General features: G+C 46.2%; 4 protein-coding genes across 4 annotated transcripts; 2 read left to right on the top strand and 2 right to left on the bottom strand.

Moving 5' to 3' along the window:
- Positions 1-1,388: 1,388 nt before the first annotated feature.
- Positions 1,389-3,024, top strand: MYCFIDRAFT_97502 (uncharacterized protein; the record flags this gene model as incomplete). The annotated part of the gene is made up of 2 exons (XM_007932625.1): positions 1,389-1,567; positions 1,629-3,024. Coding segments are annotated over 2 exons (1,575 nt in total), but the record flags the coding sequence as incomplete, so codon positions are not given.
- A 608-nt stretch (positions 3,025-3,632) lies between these two features.
- On the bottom strand, positions 3,633-5,748 carry MYCFIDRAFT_212381 (uncharacterized protein). The gene is made up of 5 exons (XM_007932624.1): positions 5,291-5,748; positions 4,788-5,210; positions 4,406-4,718; positions 4,261-4,346; positions 3,633-4,204 (listed from the first exon to the last, which is right to left on the bottom strand). The coding sequence occupies exons 1-5, from the start codon at positions 5,634-5,636 to the stop codon at positions 3,876-3,878; spliced, it is 1,497 nt and encodes a 498-aa protein (XP_007930815.1). The 5' UTR covers positions 5,637-5,748; the 3' UTR covers positions 3,633-3,875.
- A 347-nt stretch (positions 5,749-6,095) lies between these two features.
- Positions 6,096-6,476, top strand: MYCFIDRAFT_80845 (uncharacterized protein; the record flags this gene model as incomplete). The annotated part of the gene is made up of 2 exons (XM_007932623.1): positions 6,096-6,167; positions 6,240-6,476. 2 exons carry the CDS (start codon positions 6,096-6,098, stop codon positions 6,474-6,476), a joined length of 309 nt encoding a protein of 102 aa, XP_007930814.1.
- Positions 6,477-6,820: 344 nt separating this feature from the next.
- Positions 6,821-18,455, bottom strand: MYCFIDRAFT_208965 (uncharacterized protein; the record flags this gene model as incomplete). The annotated part of the gene is made up of 5 exons (XM_007932621.1): positions 6,821-8,652; positions 8,686-9,315; positions 9,351-9,429; positions 9,464-9,593; positions 18,430-18,455. 5 exons carry the CDS (start codon positions 18,453-18,455, stop codon positions 7,292-7,294), a joined length of 2,226 nt encoding a protein of 741 aa, XP_007930812.1. The 3' UTR covers positions 6,821-7,291.

The raw sequence follows: 18,455 nt of genomic DNA, 5'->3' as shown, positions 1-18,455 counted from the left end.
AACAAAGCAATTGTCGCTTGGGGTATTCTAGCGGTGGCAGTGCGTGGCAAGCGTTCGGTCCCTTGCGTGAGCGTACCATCGTCGCTCACACCGCCTATTCCGACCTCATGTCATCTTTCTCTCTGTCGTGAAGACGTTTCGAAGGCATTTGGACGAGTATTTGGGGGGACAACAACACAACAATGATCAGGCCTTGCCATGGCACGCCTGCTCGTGCTCGTGCGTGGACCAGGAGTCACGAGGGCCGGGGGATGGACCCGGGCATTATTGGAGTAGCGTAGGAGGTCAAACGGGCGGGCCCACGCACAGCAGGAGTAGCCACAAGCCACAACGGCGGCAGTACAGAGAGTTTCACAATTCATGTGCGTGCATGTCGGTGTCGATGCAGTGTCGGACATGTCATGTTCAGCAAGGAGGAGGAATCACAGCTGTCTTATAGCACGCACTTCCTCGGTCAGAATAATAATGGTGCATGTCGTTTTCTTCTGCTGGTGTTTCATGTTGGTAGGGTGGGCCATTTCCTCGAGCACAGCGACAGCGGCGCCGGCGTGGTGGCTGGCGGCATTGGCCAATGGTCAGCGCGGATTCGGGGCCAGGATAACTGCCAGCCAGCAATTTACCCATTTGCCAATTTACCAAAGCAGCAAAGCTTAGAACTAGCTTCTCGGCGCCGGCCAGCGCTGAGTGTGGGCTCACGAGTCACGAGCTGTCACTGCTCTGCCTCGACGACGTCCGACCACCCGCCGACCGCACTCGTGCCTTCCTCGCCAGAGTCGCTGTGGTCGCGGTGAAGGCACGGCGTATCCCAATTCAACTGCAGTCACTCGTTTGCCGCAGCACCAGCACCAGCACCAGCTCCAGCTCCAGCACCAGCACCAGCACCAGCACCAGCACCAGCACCACCGCAATTGGCCGCCCGTCGAAGTATGCGTCTGCGAACTCACCGCTACGCGTCTGTCCTCGGCTGGTGAGGAGAAGCTTTCAGGCACAATACACACCTGCAGCTGCACCACGACCACGACCACGACCACGACCACGACCACGACCTTCCGAGCCAGCGAGCGAGCGAGCGACGGGCCTTCGCTGGCCCAACCGACTGCATCGACCCTGCACCTGCGTCTGCGTCTGCGTCTGCCGCCGTCGTGTGAGAGAAGCGAAGAATGAGCAGAAAAGCTGCCGACCGTCGCTCCCATGGCGATTGGATGCACACCCGCGAGTCAAGCTCTGCGCACAACCACGCTCCGCGCCCGCATTCGATATCTGCACATCTAGAGCCAACATGCACACGCACATCACATCGCCACTCTGACCGGACCGCTCGAAAATCTGCCAACGTCGCTCCCCACCTGGCACTATGCGCACTGCTTGCCAGCACTATTCCAACCACCATGGCACAGACCTGTGTTTCGCTGGCCAATTCCTCGGCGTGTCCGGCCTTCAGCGCAGCCTCCATATCCACTGACACCAACCTGACTGCTCTATTCCCGTTTTTACAGAACGTCTCCGACACCGCATCCTTCGACGCTGGTATCCAACATTATATCGCTGCCGATTTTACCCAATTACGGTTGGTGCGCCCAGCATGGCCGACAGCCATTGACCACCCCGACCCCGCTGACGAGCCACAGGTACCAACAACTAATCGGCTGTTCTAACGTGAATTTGGATAACACCACAGCCTTCTACGCGCGATACACCACCAGCGTTTTGTGCAATGCCATCGTGCAGAACTCCATCGATCCCTGCGCCTTGACCGATAATGCAACACGGCCGCTCTGTGCAGATAGCTGCGCCGAGTACGCTCAGAGCGAGCAGGAGATCACTGCTAGTAACATTTGTGGCACCGCCGGCAAGAACGCTCTCACCCAAATCCGCGCCGACTTCACCAATTGCGCCTTGCCTGCTAGTTCCATAACAGGCTCATGCATTGAAGCCGTTGAGAACCAGGCCGACAACTGCGGCTTCACCGACAACTTGTCTGGCCTGTGCTCCTATTGTGCAGCCAGCTCGCCCAATGCTACAGACTCCTGCTGCCTCTTCTCCAACACCACCGAACGATGTGACGGCGTCAAGCTACCCATCGTAGCATCTGCCTCGCTGCTACAGCCAGTCACCATCACCGCTTCCGCCACCGCCACCGCCGCGCCCACTGCCGGAGGAGCAACGCAGTCTTCAGGAAGCCACCACGATGGTTTGAGCGGCGGACAAATCGCAGGCATCGTTGTTGGATCAATCTTGGGTGCACTGCTCCTCCTTGCTGCCATCATAGCAGGCTGCCTGCTCCTGAGAAGACATAGAGACTCTAGTCCAGCTACCAGTGTCTTCAATCAGCCGTCGACTGCACGATCGCCGCAAATGGCATTCCACGACGGAACAAGAGATGGACAGGAGCGCGCAGGACTGGCCGTCTTACCAGGTGGGCGAGTGGCTCGTATGTCAGCGTTGGAAGACTCAAGCGCCTCAGACCACCACCTGCCCTACGCCATGGGCTATACTAAAGACACGTCACTAGACGATGTGCCCGAACAGCTGGCGCCACCTCCGAAGCGTAGTGCCTCGCTCTCGAGTGGGTCTCAGCTTGCCATTGGAGCAGCCGGTGTTGCAGACACCTCGCCCAGCTCTGGGGCGGATTACACCTCTCCAGAGTCACATGGGCAGAGCGAGCAACTCAACTTCTTCAAAGACTACTACTCACAAGATGAGATCCGCCCAGGAGACTTGGTGTCGACGTTGTGGGCTTATGAACCGCGCGCCGCTGACGAGTTCCAGCTTGAGCGCGGAGACATGATCAAAGTACTGGGCATCTGGGATGATGGATGGGCCACTGGAGTCCGTGTCAGGCAGAGAGCTGATGATTGGAGGCCGGAAGACAAAGTCGCACGGGACAGCGGCCTGAGCGAAGCGCCTCCACAAGACCACACTGATGAGGGCGAAGTCAAAGCCTTCCCACTCGTCTGCATCTGTCTTCCTCAACATTGGAAGAAGACCATCGAGGGCGACTCAACAGACGGCACTGGGCCTCAAAATCCCTTCCCTGATTCTCGAGGGTGAAATCGGACTTGGGACGAACCTGTCACGACATGACTCTAATGGACAATCATGGGCATAGCGCGGCGCTTGGAGGAAATCTTTCTAATAACTTCTTACGGCGATGCATGCACAACGCAGCGAAAATGACACCAAGTCAGCACTCACAGCCCAACACTCCTTTCGGGCGCACACGCTGGCTGTCGAGCAACCATCTCGCATGATTTCCTGCTTTATACCCCGAGCTTCGAGGCTTTCGGGCTCAAGCGATTGGTTCTGCTTCTGAGCATAATGAGGAGAAGGAGATCGCACAGTGGATTTGGCTAGAACAATTTGGATCTCGCCATGCGCGGAACGACACATCATCACCACCTCTTACCGCGATTAGAAAGCCCTTGTCCTTTTTTTGCAGAGATACCCTGAATGTAGATACCAGTATAATGTTCTCCTGTCTAATCAGACCAATCATCCTGGAGAGTCTTGAACATTGGCGACCAATTGCTGCCTGAAGAACTGATATCGTGTCATGCGGGTCAGACACGGTCACACGTGTTGGGCATGATTCAGGGATAGTGGCGAGACTGTTCCTGCATATCGAGGACGATCAAAGGGTCCAAGTGTCACGTAAGCAAGTCAAGACGCGGCTACCGTAGGCCTTGGTCAGTCGCAATGACAACTCGGCGGTGTAGACGAGCAGAAGCAGCGGGGAGAAAAAAAAACTTCAGACTCGACATTTCAAATATCTTGACTAAGAAAAGCTGCTCTTTCATCATCTCGAGATCGACGCGGGAAAGCGAATTGCATTCATCATTGGTTGGGACTCAAAAATGTCATTTCTGGGCATACACCTATCTCAATCCCTTTGATTTCTCCCATATCCATTCCGCGATCCAAACACTCGGCTCGTCAAAGATTCGTGTTCCAAGCTCTGCCAAGAAAAATATCGGTATTAGGCTCGCAAAGACGTTGAATAGCTCGGCCGGCCGAAAACCATCAGGACCAACATTCTTGGACGTGATTCCGTGATTCCATGCGCCCACGGGTATTTGAGCGAAGGGCCATTGTGGTTGGGGGCCACGGAGCCAGGCGAAGCCGGTGAGGAGGAGGATACTTTTCGTCAAAGTGGTTGTGATAATAGAGTGAGTGAGGTAGAGGGAGAAGGAATTCTTGCCGAGATCTAAGTAGAGGAAGTCAGTGGATAGGATCGATTGAGGGGGAATATACAAGACTGACATTGTGGAAGTCGGCCTTCTAATAGACCTTTGAGCCATTCGATCTCTTTGCAGGTGAGAATGATGAGCCACGAGCTCCAGAAATACCTATATGATGTCAAATCAATGCATTTTCCAAATGGGAATCAGAATGTGTTTGGTCTTACCAGAAATCTCGCTGGAATCCCATCGGCCACGACTTCCAGTACTGCCAAGGAACAAGATACCATGTGAACTTCGGCCATTCGCAAATCTCAATTGCTTTGCTGCTGCTGATGTCGGTCTTGAGGATGGGTGTACTTGCGAAGAAGAGCGCTGCGACAAAGGCCAAATGCAGGGCGATTGATCGAAAGAATCTACGTGTCGCTAGGAATTCGCAAAGCTCCGTCCAAAGCGGGATCCAGACTCGTTGTTCCGAAGCGTTCAGTAGATCTATGTCCGATGTGACCAGACCAGCGAAGAATGCCGCAAATTCGGTCCCTGCGGGAGGTCCACAAATTAGCCTTACCGGAGATCTGATATTGCAGACTGGCTGTCAGGGTGACTTACTGGTGGTGAAGAACACGAGATACAACGTCAGTCCAAGTGTAAGCCAAACCCTCGATTGTGCTCTGAACTGATGTATGGCGAATAGCCACATGAACAGCGCCATGCTACCCTTGAACTCCACCACTACCGTCCACAAGATTCTGCTGTAATCAGAGGTAAATGCATCGAAGTAGTTCGTCAGCTGGAAGCAGTCCAACATCCAGTAGAGGCATGCTTGGAAGATGTTACTGGGAGACAGCGATGGAGGCCACGGAGGTTCGATGCCAGTGATGTAAAAGAACACAACGGTCAGAAAGGTTGTTGCCATAGCTGGGATGAACAGACGAGCAGGTCTACGGATGACAGCCGAGTTCAAGGCATCGATGAATTCCGCCTGCCGTCCTTGATGAAGCAAGACTACGAGTCGACGTGGCACCACATAGCCTGTTGAGGTACATAGCTGTCAGCCAGTGCTTCTCCATGCCAATCTATCTGACATCTGCATGGCCGCATGTGCGACTCACCTGAGATGAAGAAGAAGACTTCGACAGCAATCGATCCACCTGTGAAGAAAAGCCTGATGACGGGCAAGGCCGCTGGCGTATGGAGCCACAGCACTTCTTTTCCAATCTTGATCTTCGTATTGTAGCAGTTGCCCAGATAGATGACGCCGGGCTGGACATGGTGCAATACCACGAGAAATGCGGCGATGCCTCGCAGACCGTCTAGCCACGCAGTCTCGCGCCTTTTCTTGACTGTTGTCGTTGTGACCGCCGGTTTCTCTGCAACGAACACATCACGACTCTCCCACTCGACACGATTGGCCCGCGGGCCATCGAGCCAGTCCATCAAGCTCTCCATTCTCGACATGTTGTCAAGACCATCCGTACTGTACTACCGGCTGGGACTCATTGTTGAGAATGTAGGAGCACGTCTTGATACTCACAGCGCACGGCAAAGGCAGAGGAGGCGATCAGAAGAAGGCCGAGGTTTGTGGAGCATTGTTGATCGTCGAACTCTACTTTCCGTCCATCCCATCTTTGGTACAGTGCCGCCGACGCCACGCGAAGAACCTCGCCTATTGGTTCTAGTGCCTCATGATGCAGCATCCAGACACAATCCATAATACATGCTTTGTGTGGGTCGGAGAGGCTGTGGCATTGCTACCACAAATCTGAAGATGTCGCGAACAATGTACATCTTGTATAGACACGAAGTCGTACGGTGTTGGTGGTGGACACGCCAAGGAATGCTTTGCTTTCAGGCAGCCACAGCCGACCACGCTAAACACTTGCCATCCCTACCTTCACAAGACATTATTATTTCAACATGGCATCGCAAGACCAAGCCCAAGACGAAGAGATGGACGACCCAATAAACGACGACGAGCTGCTTCTAATAGTACGTCGAAATTCTTAAACATCGAACATCACTTTACCTAGTAAAACTCCATTATGCTCACACCAACCGTAGCTCCTACGAAACCTTCGAAACGCAACACATACATTCGGCGAAGGCACGCCTCCAACAGAAAGCATCAGGACAACAATCGAAGACCACCTCCAAGACATGAAGCGCAGAGGCGTGACCACGAATCTCGCGAAAGCGAAAGCCGGAGCCTCGACAAGCCAGGATACCGAAAAGCCCGAGGACTATGCCCAGCTCGTGGATGTATTTGCCAAGCTTGCAATTCGTTCGAAGGAACGTTAGAAGAGTTGATGGAATGGAACTCCCAAGGCAACATGATTTCGCACCACTCAGTCTTCCCGTCGAGCAGCGCTGCTTGATTTTCAGCTTTAGACAGCTATCGGAGGATCTGATCGTGATACCGGGTCGTTGTTGAGACTTAGGCTTGGATGCGCAGTGGGTTCGAAAGACTCGATGACGACGCTGCACATCACCGTGACGCTGAAACAAGAATCTCGCGGAATATAGGGCTCTTCATGCTACGGCGGGATCTGGCTATGGAACCATCCTGCTTGCGATCACAAACGACGAAGCCAAATTATATTCCAGAGGCTTGGTTGCACATCGTAAGAACACCTTTTCAAGATGTATTTCAAGGTTTTTGGCATGATGTTTGTACCGATAGAGAGGTTTCAAGGTAGAGTCGTCAGCAGAAGCAGACTCTGCACAACACGACGATTTATGTCTTGGACCCAGAGCAGCACTGCAATCATGCCCAAGCCTCCACGGCGGCCACGCGTGGCATGACTCTACTCTCTTGGCTTAGATTACAGTCACTGCTGGCTTTCTGATAATCATTTACAAGAAATCATTCGTGTTGATCACACGCATGCCCATATGCACACTGCAAGGTACCGTATCATATCCATCGCTGCGTTAAGTTATGCTTCTTCTGCCAGCCTTTCCTTCAAGATTCTTCGGCCGGGCGGGCTAGGTGCTGTCTTTCCGTCTCCCAGGACTGTTCCTTCCGATCTCGGTAACTCCAAAACTGCACGAAGAGGTCCTGACACTACATCAAGACGTTTCAGGCCTGAATGCCCGTCGACATCGTCATCCGCTCATGTCTTCTTGCTTTTCTTCTTGGATGCTCGCCCTGACCGCGTCGTGGTCTCTTTGTCCTGGTCTGCCTCTTCTCCATCCTCGCCATCGGCATCTTTCTCCGCTGCTGCACCGGCGTCTTCGTTCTCGTCCGTCATGCCTAGAGCAGCTCTTGCTCGAGCTCCACCACGTTTCCGCAGCTCACCAGTGACACCTCGTAATGAAGGTGGTACCTCTTTTCCTGTCTTGAGATACCACAGCTTCAGATTTCGGGCCTTGTCTTTGAGCTGCACTTGGTTCCTGTCCTTGAGCACTTCACTGACCGAGCCTCCTCTACCATAAAGCGCGAGAATCTGTGACCAATGCGGGCCATTGACGCGCTCCAGACCTGCAAGCAGCGCGTCTTCTTCGGGTTTAGTCCATGGCTGTCGTATTGTAGAAGCAGCCGGCGTGGGTTTTCGTGGCTCAGGGCCGCCACTGCCAGAAGCTTTGCCATTAATGGACAAATTTGAAACAGCTGCGAATGTGCCGTTACTTGCTCCATTCGCGCCATTTTGTCCACTTATCTCCGCGTTGGCCCCCTTGGCACTAGTAGAAACAGCCTGGGATCGGGCAGGGACGTTCATGATACCATCTACATTCTTCGTGATGCAAGATGCGAATTCGCGAACGAAGTCACTCCATTGATACTTCTTCGGCAACTCTTTCAGGGCGTCCGCAGAAGTTGGCTCGGCGAGGAGGTAGCTCTTTCGAGCTCGACTCCGATCGATGAAATCTTGCTCACTGGGCGATAGGCTGGGCGCATCAGGATGTCGAGTAAGAATTTGGGCGTCAAGATCTGGTGGAAACAGCTCATCTAACATCTCTTCAGGGCCACCATCGCTGTTCATCAAAGCAGATATGTAAGTTTGCGTTTTCAGTTCCAGATAAATGGCGCCTTGCCACTTAAGTAAACGATGACCGAGAGGTACAAAGGTCTCCATGAAGAATTCATTGAGGTGGAAGAAGCTGACGTCGTGGGCGCCCAGTATACTTGAGATGAATGTGGCAATATTGGCCTTTCGTATTATCTCCTGCTGAGCGGGCTGAAACATCTGAATAGCGATGGCGTCAATGAAGGCTGTCTCTCGACTGTAGACCTTGCGAGTTTGATCGAACAGATTTTTGAGGGTCCTGTACGCTTGTCCGTCCTCGGAGTCGGCGACACGCATCATGTCTTGTATTTGAGGAAAGCTCGCTTTGGAAATCGTGTGTATTAATTGCGTGGCCAGATTGTCCAATATCGGTAGACTTTGTATCTTCAGGTGCATACTTGCATCGTCGAAGTAGTATGCAGATCCCGGTTTTGCCACATCTCGCGAAGCTGTCATATTTGCAGCTGCTCAAGGTTAGCGTCAAGACAGTGATAGGAGACATCGGGACGTATTACGGTTGTAGGCATATTGTGTTGCATGTTCCACCTCTGGATAATTAAATGCTGTAGCACCATCGAGGGCATCGATCGCTTCCACAAGTTGAGCAGTGCCTGATGTAGTCGGTGGAAAGTAGGGCATCGTGGCAGTTCCAGAAGGCTCTCCTGTGGTATAGCTGGAGGTAGTAGCAGTCGCACTGCCATACGCCTGAGAATCGGTGGGGGTCCAAGCAGTATTATATGTCGCCTGGCCAGACTGCTGATAGTAATACGGCTGTTGGAAGCCTGCGGCGAGATCGGGATATGCGGAAGGGTTCGATTGCTGCCACCGCGAGCTCTCATTTGCATTGATGGGAGGGCGGGCAGCTGCATTGTTGAATGCCGTGGTGATTGCAGCGTATGATGCAGCATCCTGAGACGCAGCAATCTGGCGCGGTGTCTCATCGGTCCAGCTGTCATGATAGGAGTCAGAGGGGCCGTGAGCATTGCCCTCGTCCGTCTTGCATTCTTCGACGCGGCGGCGCTTGCTCATACGGCTGCCGCTGGCGACTGATGAAACTCCTTCAGTCATGATGCCTGCTGGACTGCTCACGCAAGCATATGACGGGCCCACTAAGCGGTTCTGTGTCAGCCCTACACGGAGGCACCGAGCGCAAAGTAAGGAAGACGAGCAGCATAGTCGAAGCAGTGACCGGGTCTGTGTCCACGAGCGAGCGAGATGCGGTCCAACAGGCAGGGCCTACGTACCTGCCGTCTCCATTATTGTGCTCAATATTTGCACAGCAGTGAGGGTAACAGTGACAATCACCAGCTCCGTCAGCCAGAGACTGCTCTCGGCGACTGCCGGTGTGAAAGTCGTGGTCGAACGGAGGCCAGCACTTTTCTCCACCAGCGTCAGCGTTAGAAAGCCACTCGGTGCCCTATCTCGAGACTAGACGAGAATGTTAGCGACTCCTGCTTTTATATTCTAAAGTACCTTTTATTATTAGACAATCTGCCTTTGCGGAATATAGCGGTCCGCGTCCCGTATACAGACTGCTCCGTAGTAGGCTTAGATAAAAACTATATAGAGCTAAGTAAAATCTTCTAACTAGGACGTAGAATATAGGAATCGCTATTCTCGTCTAGGCCGTTTCTATTAGGATTTCGACTTTATATATTAAATATTAATATAGGAGAGTTATATAATCTTACTAGTAGTTTTAATACTAGAACGACTATTTCCTATAGTAAAAACTACTCTCTATAGTAGGAATACTTTCCTCTATATTACTATCTTTTCCCCGAAGTCTCCTAAATACAAAATCGGATATAAATATATCGTTATCGCAGCGTATACGTCGCGTTATACGCTATATAGTACTATATAGATATAGTTATACTATCGCGTATTTCTATTATAGCTATACCCTTTATAGCTTTCTAGTCTACCTCTACGGATCTATCTCTATCGTTTACTATAGATAGATATATATCTAGTCGCTCCCTTTCTAGTCTATCTACCTCCTCTAATCTTTCTAATCTTATATCTTTAAGTTATAAGTATCTAGGTAACGAGTCTACTAAAGAGGAGGATCTAGCGCGACGTCTATAACTAGAAGTAGATAGTAGTATAGATAGTAGTAGCGTAGGTAGTAGTAATAACGAGTCGACCCGCTATATACGTTACTAATTCTATTTTTATCGCGATAAAAGAGAGCGCTATAAAGAAGTACTATATAAGATATAGAAAAATAACCTTACTATAAAGAAGGTTATATAGTACTAGGTTAGTAAACTATAGAGTAAGTCCTATACGAATCGCGTCGGCTAGCTTTTATTAGGACTAAAGAGGTTATACGTAATTAGTATATAACTAGGCTCGAGGGAAGCTAGGGTCTTAGTGCCTTAGGCAGGGCTTAGCGCTTAGCGTTAGGCTAACTTGCCTACCTTCCTCCCTCTCCTCTTAGCTCTCTATCGAATACTATACTAATTTACTACTACCCTATCTACCTACTAATATAACCCTTCTTATATAGTATTCGATCTACCTTTTAAGGGCAGTAGCTAGATAGTCCTTATTTTAAGCTTTTAGCGGTATAGCTACGAGAACTATCGATTTAACTATATTACGCCCGAAGAATAGGACCTATACGTACTACTCTATTAAAACAACCGTACTAATTATCAAGCAAGGCCTTCTATATAGCCTATTATACCGAGTTAATCGTACTAGACCGATATCCGCTAATTCCGCTATATCCGCATCTTAGGGGCTAATAATACATTATTAGTGTCGCCTCTTATAATAGCTAGTTTATTACGAAATAACAACCGCGGTGCCGCTAGCAGCGCTAGCAATAATAATACTAGCGGCATAGTTCCTACTAAAGTGCCTACTAAAGTGCCTCCTACTAGAGAGCCTACTAAAGAAGAACCTATAATTCTAGGTAATAATCCGGAATTGCCTATTAACGACATTCTTAACAACATTATTAATCGACAATATAGCTAACTAGCCTTTAGCCCTTAACTATTAGGGAGACTTTAAGAAGCTACTTAAAATAGGCTTACTGCCCTACATTAAGAATAATAGCTAAAGGATAACCTCCTCGAGCTCCGTCGCCTTTAGGAAGCTCTAATAACTACTACTAAACTAATAGCAGGACCTTCTTTACTACCTATCTAAAAGAAGGATACTAAACTTAAGGACTATACTATATTTAATAGCTCTAGTCGAAAGTAGTATAACGACTATATTCGTAACTATAAACTCAACTAGCGTAATGCACTAAGAGCGCTACTAGACGACTATTCCTTAGTCGTATACGCTATATAGTATATTAATAGCGACCTAAAGCGTATATAGGATAACTATTTCGACTCCCTCGACGACTAGACCGCTATTTAGTAGCAGACCTATAAAGTTATTATACTAGACACCCTTAGAAACCCTATACTAAGGCAATAATATACTTAGGACCTATATCTTCGAGCTAAATAGAAGACTAATCAATCGGCTCGCTTATTCGAGGCCTATCTAAAGACCCTCGAGGATAACCTTCCGGCTAAGACTAATTCTATATAGATCTCGGAAATACGCCCTAAGCTTAGGTAGGAGCTTATTCTCGAATTAGACCGCCGTCGCGTGTTCGAATAGGCTAATCTAATACGCATTTAATTTATAGTCGAAGTAGAAATAGCCGAACGAGCTATCTAGCTCTAGTAACGACTAGAATCGAGGATCCGACTAACTAGTACTAATTATAGCAACCGTAGCCGCGGAGGAAATCAAGGTTCCTACTAAGATAACAATGCTAATAATAGGAATAGTAACGACCGTAGAAGAGGCCGTAGCCGGCGGCTATATAGAGGAGGCCGCGATAGGGGTCGTAGAAGGGGCTCGTATCCCTATAATACTAACCGCTCGGCTAACAATAGTAATAATAGCTACGGTAACCTACCTACCGGATTGAAGTGCTTTAACTATAATAGCACTAGCTATCTCCTAGGCTAATGCGACAAACCTAGGGGTTAGGCCCGGATTAACTATACTTCCGCTAAGTATAAGAAATACCTTTTAGCCGCTAATACTATCCCTATAGGTTAACCTTCGAAAAAAGAGTAAGCGCCGTACTAACTGTTAGCCTTGTGCGGCGTAAGACTATCGACATTATACTAGCTATTATACGTACCTGTCTCGTAGGAGATATATATAGGAATAATTACGAAATTAAGGTTACGCTAGACCTAGGAAATTTAGTTAGTGCCCTTATTAACTATCGCCTAGCTAAGCAATTAGACCTCCGATAACTGCCTAGGACTAACCTGCTAACCCTTGCTTAGTTTAATAACACTCGGCACTTAACCTATAGAGCCTACTATATTCCTATAGTTCTAAGGGACGACCTCGGCAATAAGCGCCTACTAGACTTTACTACCTACGTAGTAGATATAGACAGCCTCCTATCCGATATTGTTATTAGTAACCCTATTCTTAAGTACTACGCTATAGCTATAGACCTAGGCCTCTAGAAGTAGCGATTCGGAATCGCTAGGAAAGAGGACATTAAATATATTAATATTAGCGAGTGCCCTAACGATATTAGGGTCCTATTTATTAGCAACCTAACACCTGCCTTAGCTAATCCGATAGCTAACCTTCTCGGCGGAGATAACGATAAACCTGTACCCCCTAATAGTATAGACCCTAATTAGCTTACTCGTATACCGGAGCCTATTCGAGAGACTTATATTAATATATTTAAACACTACCTAGCATCGACATTGCCTATATTTAAAGAGACAGATTATAAAATTAATATTATAGAGGGCAAAGAGGTTCCTTTTAGACTACTCTATAACCTTAGTAAGCGCGAGCTTGCTATATTGCGTAAGTACCTAGAAGAAAACCTAGCTAATAGTCGTATTCGGTATAGCAACAGTCCTACTAGTACACCTATCCTATTCGTACTAAAGAAGGATAGTAGCCTACGCCTATATATTAATTACCGTAGACTTAATACTATTACTATTAAAGACCGCTATCTACTCCCGCTTATTAATAAGACCCTCGATCGCCTTTCTAGCGCTTACTACTATACTATATTAGACATTAAGGATGCCTATTACCGCATCTGTATTCGTAAGGGCGACGAATAGAAGACAGCCTTCCGTACTCGCTATAGCTATTTCGAGTACTTAGTTATACTATTCGGCTTAGCTAATGCCTTTGCAACATTCTAGTCCTATATTAATTAGGCCCTTTCGGGCCTATTAGACTATCTCTGTATAGTTTACCTAGATAACATCCTAGTTTATATCTATTTACCTAACATTATAGAACACTAGGCTATAGTACAAAAGGTCCTCGACCGCCTACGGGCCTATAGCCTATATTGCAAGCCTTCTAAATGCACCTTTACTACTAAGGAGGTAGCCTTCCTTAGCTTCATCGTATTAACTAATAGTATTAAGGCTAATCCTAATCGGATTAAAACAATTACCGAATAGCCTGTTCCTACGTCTATTAAAGAGCTTCAATTATTCCTCGGTTTTACTAACTTCTACCGCCGGTTTATTAAGGGCTATTCGAGGTATATAATGCTATTAACTGAGCTTACTAAAACTAAGGCCAACCTAACTAGAGAGTTTAAATAGACTAATAGAGCACAAGCCGCTTTTAACGGTCTAAAGTAACGCTTTACTAAAGTCCCCTTATTATACTATTTCGTACTAATTAAGTAGATCCGAATTAAGACTAACGCTTTATAGTTCGCTATATTAGCTATTATATTATAACAGGCTAATAACACCTACTAGCACCTAATTGCCTTCTTCTTATAGAAGATAATCGATATAGAACGTCGATACGAGACCTACGAGCAAGAGCTCTTAGTAATCGTAGAAGCCTTTAAGCACTAGCGCTACTATCTCGATAGTATATAGCACACTATTTAGGTCTATACAGACTATAACAACCTCCGTAGTATTACTAAGGTTACTAGAGTTATAGGTCGATAGGCTAGATAGGCCGTCTACCTCGCTAGGTTCGATTTTAATATATTATACTAGCTAGGCGTAAGTAACCCTACCGATAGCCTATCGAGGCGACCTAATTACGATAGCGAGACCTAACATATTAATTTATTGTTTCCAACCCTATAGTATAAGATTGCTATAGCCCGTATTATTAATAAGCAAGTGTAGGATAAGTAGACTTCCGGACCCCGCGGCGGCAACAAATACTATAGCGGAGTTGTCGTTCTTCTAGTATATATTAAGAAGGACGTAGATCGCTCGAGCTATAATAACTCGATTAAAGATATTACTATCTATAGCGATAGTACTATAGAAGAGGTTGTAGTAGTTCCGGCTACTAGTACTATTAGATACATATAATACGTACCTCGTTCGATAGTACGGGTACTATTAAATAACCTTGTAAATAGGGATAGTTAATCGTTTATAGATAAGCTATTACGTGCTTAGCAGAGGGACGCCTTTGCTATCGAGCGTATTAATAGGCTTGTAAGTAGACGGGCGACTCGATCTAGTAAGAGTAATAACAATTAGTCGATCGACGACAAGGGTTACTTAAAGTTTAAGAGTAGATACTATGTCCCCGCTAAACAATCGATTAGATAAGAGCTTTTAAAGAGGCACTATAATAGTAAACTCGCTAGTTACTATAGTATAGAGAGGTCGCACGAGTTACTATCGCGCATATACTACTAGCTAAATAGTAAGCGGCATATAAAGGAGTATATACAGACCTATATAGTATACTAGCGAGTTAAAGCACTAAAGCACTTACTATTTAGCGAGTTATCTTCACTTCCTATTCCTAGGAAGCTATTTACTAAGCTTATAATAGACTTTATTATAGGCCTTCCGCCTACTAAGCGTAGGGGTAGTAAGGATGTATATAGTGCTATCCTAGTTGTCGTAGACCGGTTTACTAAGAGCGCTCGTTATATCCCTACTTGAAAGGATTAGACTACTATTAATATAGCTAAAGCCCTATAGAACAACATCTTCTATAGCTATTAGGGGACCCCTAAGGGGATAGTCTCCGATAGGGGCTCGATATTTATATCGTACTATTAGAGCGAATTATGCCTATAGCTAAGACTAAAGTATCGGCTATTAACAGCCTTCTATCTACAGACTAACGGTTAAATAGAGAGGCAAAATGCTACGCTATAGCAGTACCTACGTAGCTACATTAACGAGGACCCTAACAGATAGGTTAACCTCCTATAACTAGCCGAATTCGTGTATAATAATAGTATACATTTATTAACTAAGGTCTTACTATATATAGCTATAATAGGCTAGAATGCTGCTATACTATAAGACCTACTATCGCTCGAGGCCGAGCGTAAGGAAAGGGAAGCGCGTTAAGTACTAGAGACACTAGCGGCAATAGAACGTATTTAGAAGATACGAGAAATCTATACTAAGATAGCTAAGAAGCTAACAAAGGCTTAAGAGTACTAAAAGGCCTACTACGATAAGCGCTACACACTAGTAACCTTTAAGCAAGGCGATATAGTTATACTTAGTACGAAGAACCTCCGTATCCGCAAACACCTATTACCTAATAGTAAAACAAGGCCTAAGCTCGCACTAAGATATATTAGCCTATTCCGCATCCGAGAACCGAAGGGTAATAGCTAGGCCTACTAGTTATAGCTTCTACCTTATTATACTATCTATAATACCTTCTACGTATCCCTTCTTAAGCTATATTACTAACGCGAAGGCGATAAAGCGCCTGCTAAGTTAGAAGAGGTCTTAGCTAATAGTAAAGAGCTATAGTCTATAGAGCGTATACTAAAGCATCGGACTAAATAAGGTAAGAAGGAGTACCTACTAAGATAGCAAGGCTATTCGCCTAAATAGGACTTATAGGAAGCTAAAGGTTTCTTCGAGGATATAACTAAGTTGTTAGATAAGTATTAGACTAGCGTAAAGAACAAGAAGAAGGCTAAAAGCTTATAATGTTACTATTAAGGCCTAGGAACAATACTACCCCTAAGGTACTATTAGCTAACTAATTAGAGGCAAGTAATTATTAGTAACAAGGGACAATAAGACTATACTACTATAGTAAACGCGCACCGATAAACGTATACCGAGTGTTAATAAGCGCGCTATAACGCGTCAACTATTTACTACTCTTTTAAGGGCTCTACCTCTTTACTAATACGCCCTATAAGGCCCTTCCCCTAGTATTTAGGTCCCCCTCTTGTTCCTTTATCCTATCGAGGCCTAGGTAATCGGCGAGGGCGCGCGCATACGAGTAACGATAGTAATAATAATAGTATCGCGCTACGAGCTAGTAGTGTGCCGGCAGCCGACGCGCCTATATTAGTAACAGTATTACAGAGTATATTGTTAGTTAAAGAAGAAGATTAGAAGCGAGGTAAAGTTAGCGCTAAGACGACTAGCGCCGCTATTATTAACATTACTTGCTATTATTACTGCGCCGTAGACGTAACCTTACCTATACTACGAGCCGGAACGTACTATACTAGTTAAGTTAAAAGAATAGCTATATTAAAGGTTTAATTAAAACTTTAAGGCCAAGTTAAAACTTTAAGCCGCCTAAAAGATTAAGCGACTAATAGGCTAACTAAGGGCAAAAACTATAGAGCTAAGCTAGCCGGGGTCGATCTTACGGACAATAGGTTACTTCTTAATCTCTCCGACTCTTTAAGCGAGGCGAACCTTAACTATTATACTTATAATAGCCTTTATCTATAGAAACTAGAAGAACTAAGTTTTTTAAAAAGATGTAATTAGTTAACACTTAAAGGCTGCTAAACCTAACTAATTAGGGCTAGTAAAACTACGATAGTAAATAATAGCCCTCGTAATAACTAGAACAACCCTCGGAACAGACAAACCCTCGGAAGCGGACATTTCTAGGTCTTTTAGGGTAGACGCAAAGAACTCGGAACGACATTACTTAGAACGGGGGCAGTGCTATAATACCCCGTATACCTGCCTATTATAGTAGGGAAGGTGCGCTCGTATTATAATTAGTCGATAGTCCTTAATTCTTATAGTTATATATTACTTTATTATATATAAGGATAGCGCAGTTAGAGTTGGACATTGTATTATATTAGAGGTAAGGTTTAATATAGTTATATAATCGGTAGTTGCGTATTTAATTTAGCGCGGATCGAGTAGCTTATTAAACCTACTAAGTTAGTAGCGATAGAGGTTAGAACAAAGACTAGCTACGAGGGCGCGGCCTTTAGAAGGGAAGCGTATGTTAGGACTAAAGAGGTTATACGTAATTAGTATATAACTAGGCTCGAGGGAAGCTAGGGTCTTAGTGCCTTAGGTAGGGCTTAGCGCTTAGCGTTAGGCTAACTTGCCTGCCTTCCTCCCTCTCCTCTTAGCTCTCTATCGAATACTATACTAATTTACTACTACCCTATCTACCTACTAATATAACCCTTCTTATAGCTTTCTATTATATTAAAGATAGAGCTACGTAGATCGAAGTAAGTTAGGCTATCCGATAGTAAGAATAGTAATATTATTCGTAAGCTCGATTAGCTAATTTAAAATTAGAAAAAGCTTATATAGGAAATAGTATTAGTAGTTTCTTTGCGTATAGGTCTTATTTTAGTAGGAGGCTTGTTTTAGTATAAACTTTAAGCCGTATTATAGATTAGTTAACTATCTAGCTATAGCCCTTAAAGGGTAGATCGAATACTATATAATATAGATTAGGTAAGTAGGCAGATAGTATAGTTAAAAGCGTATAGTATTCGATAAGGTCTACAACTTAAAAGGAGGGAGAGGAAGGTTAGGAAGTTAGGCTAGCGCTAAGCCCTGCCTAAGGCATTAAGACCCTAGCTTCACTCAGCCGGTTACATGCCTTTTACATGCCCTCTAACACTGCTACGGAACACGTAATTCTATATCACATACACGAATACCCTTTGTTACTAGTCTGAGTGGAGATAGCTCGGTGCTATGTCTTCTTTTGCGTATGCTTACAGACACGCGCACGCGCACGTCGATTAGCAGCAGTAGTGCTATTCTATTACCTTGCTCTGCCTTTACGGAGGCACGAGTTCGAGCCTTAGGACACTGCAAGCCTGCTGCTATGCCCGCTTGCTATAATAGCTTGCATAAGGTCAAATACCGGTAACGAAAGGAATAGTCTAAGCTTTCTCCTCTGCGGCGACGACGCCGCTACTAGAGAGTTGCCACTATAGAAGTTGATTACTAAGTACTCACTAGTCAGCGGCTGTAATCATAATCAT

Source organism: Pseudocercospora fijiensis, assembly GCF_000340215.1.
Source record: "Pseudocercospora fijiensis CIRAD86 unplaced genomic scaffold MYCFIscaffold_9, whole genome shotgun sequence".
Taxonomy (NCBI): Eukaryota; Fungi; Ascomycota; class Dothideomycetes; order Mycosphaerellales; family Mycosphaerellaceae; genus Pseudocercospora; species Pseudocercospora fijiensis.
This window is presented reverse-complemented; position numbering and strand designations above follow the sequence as displayed.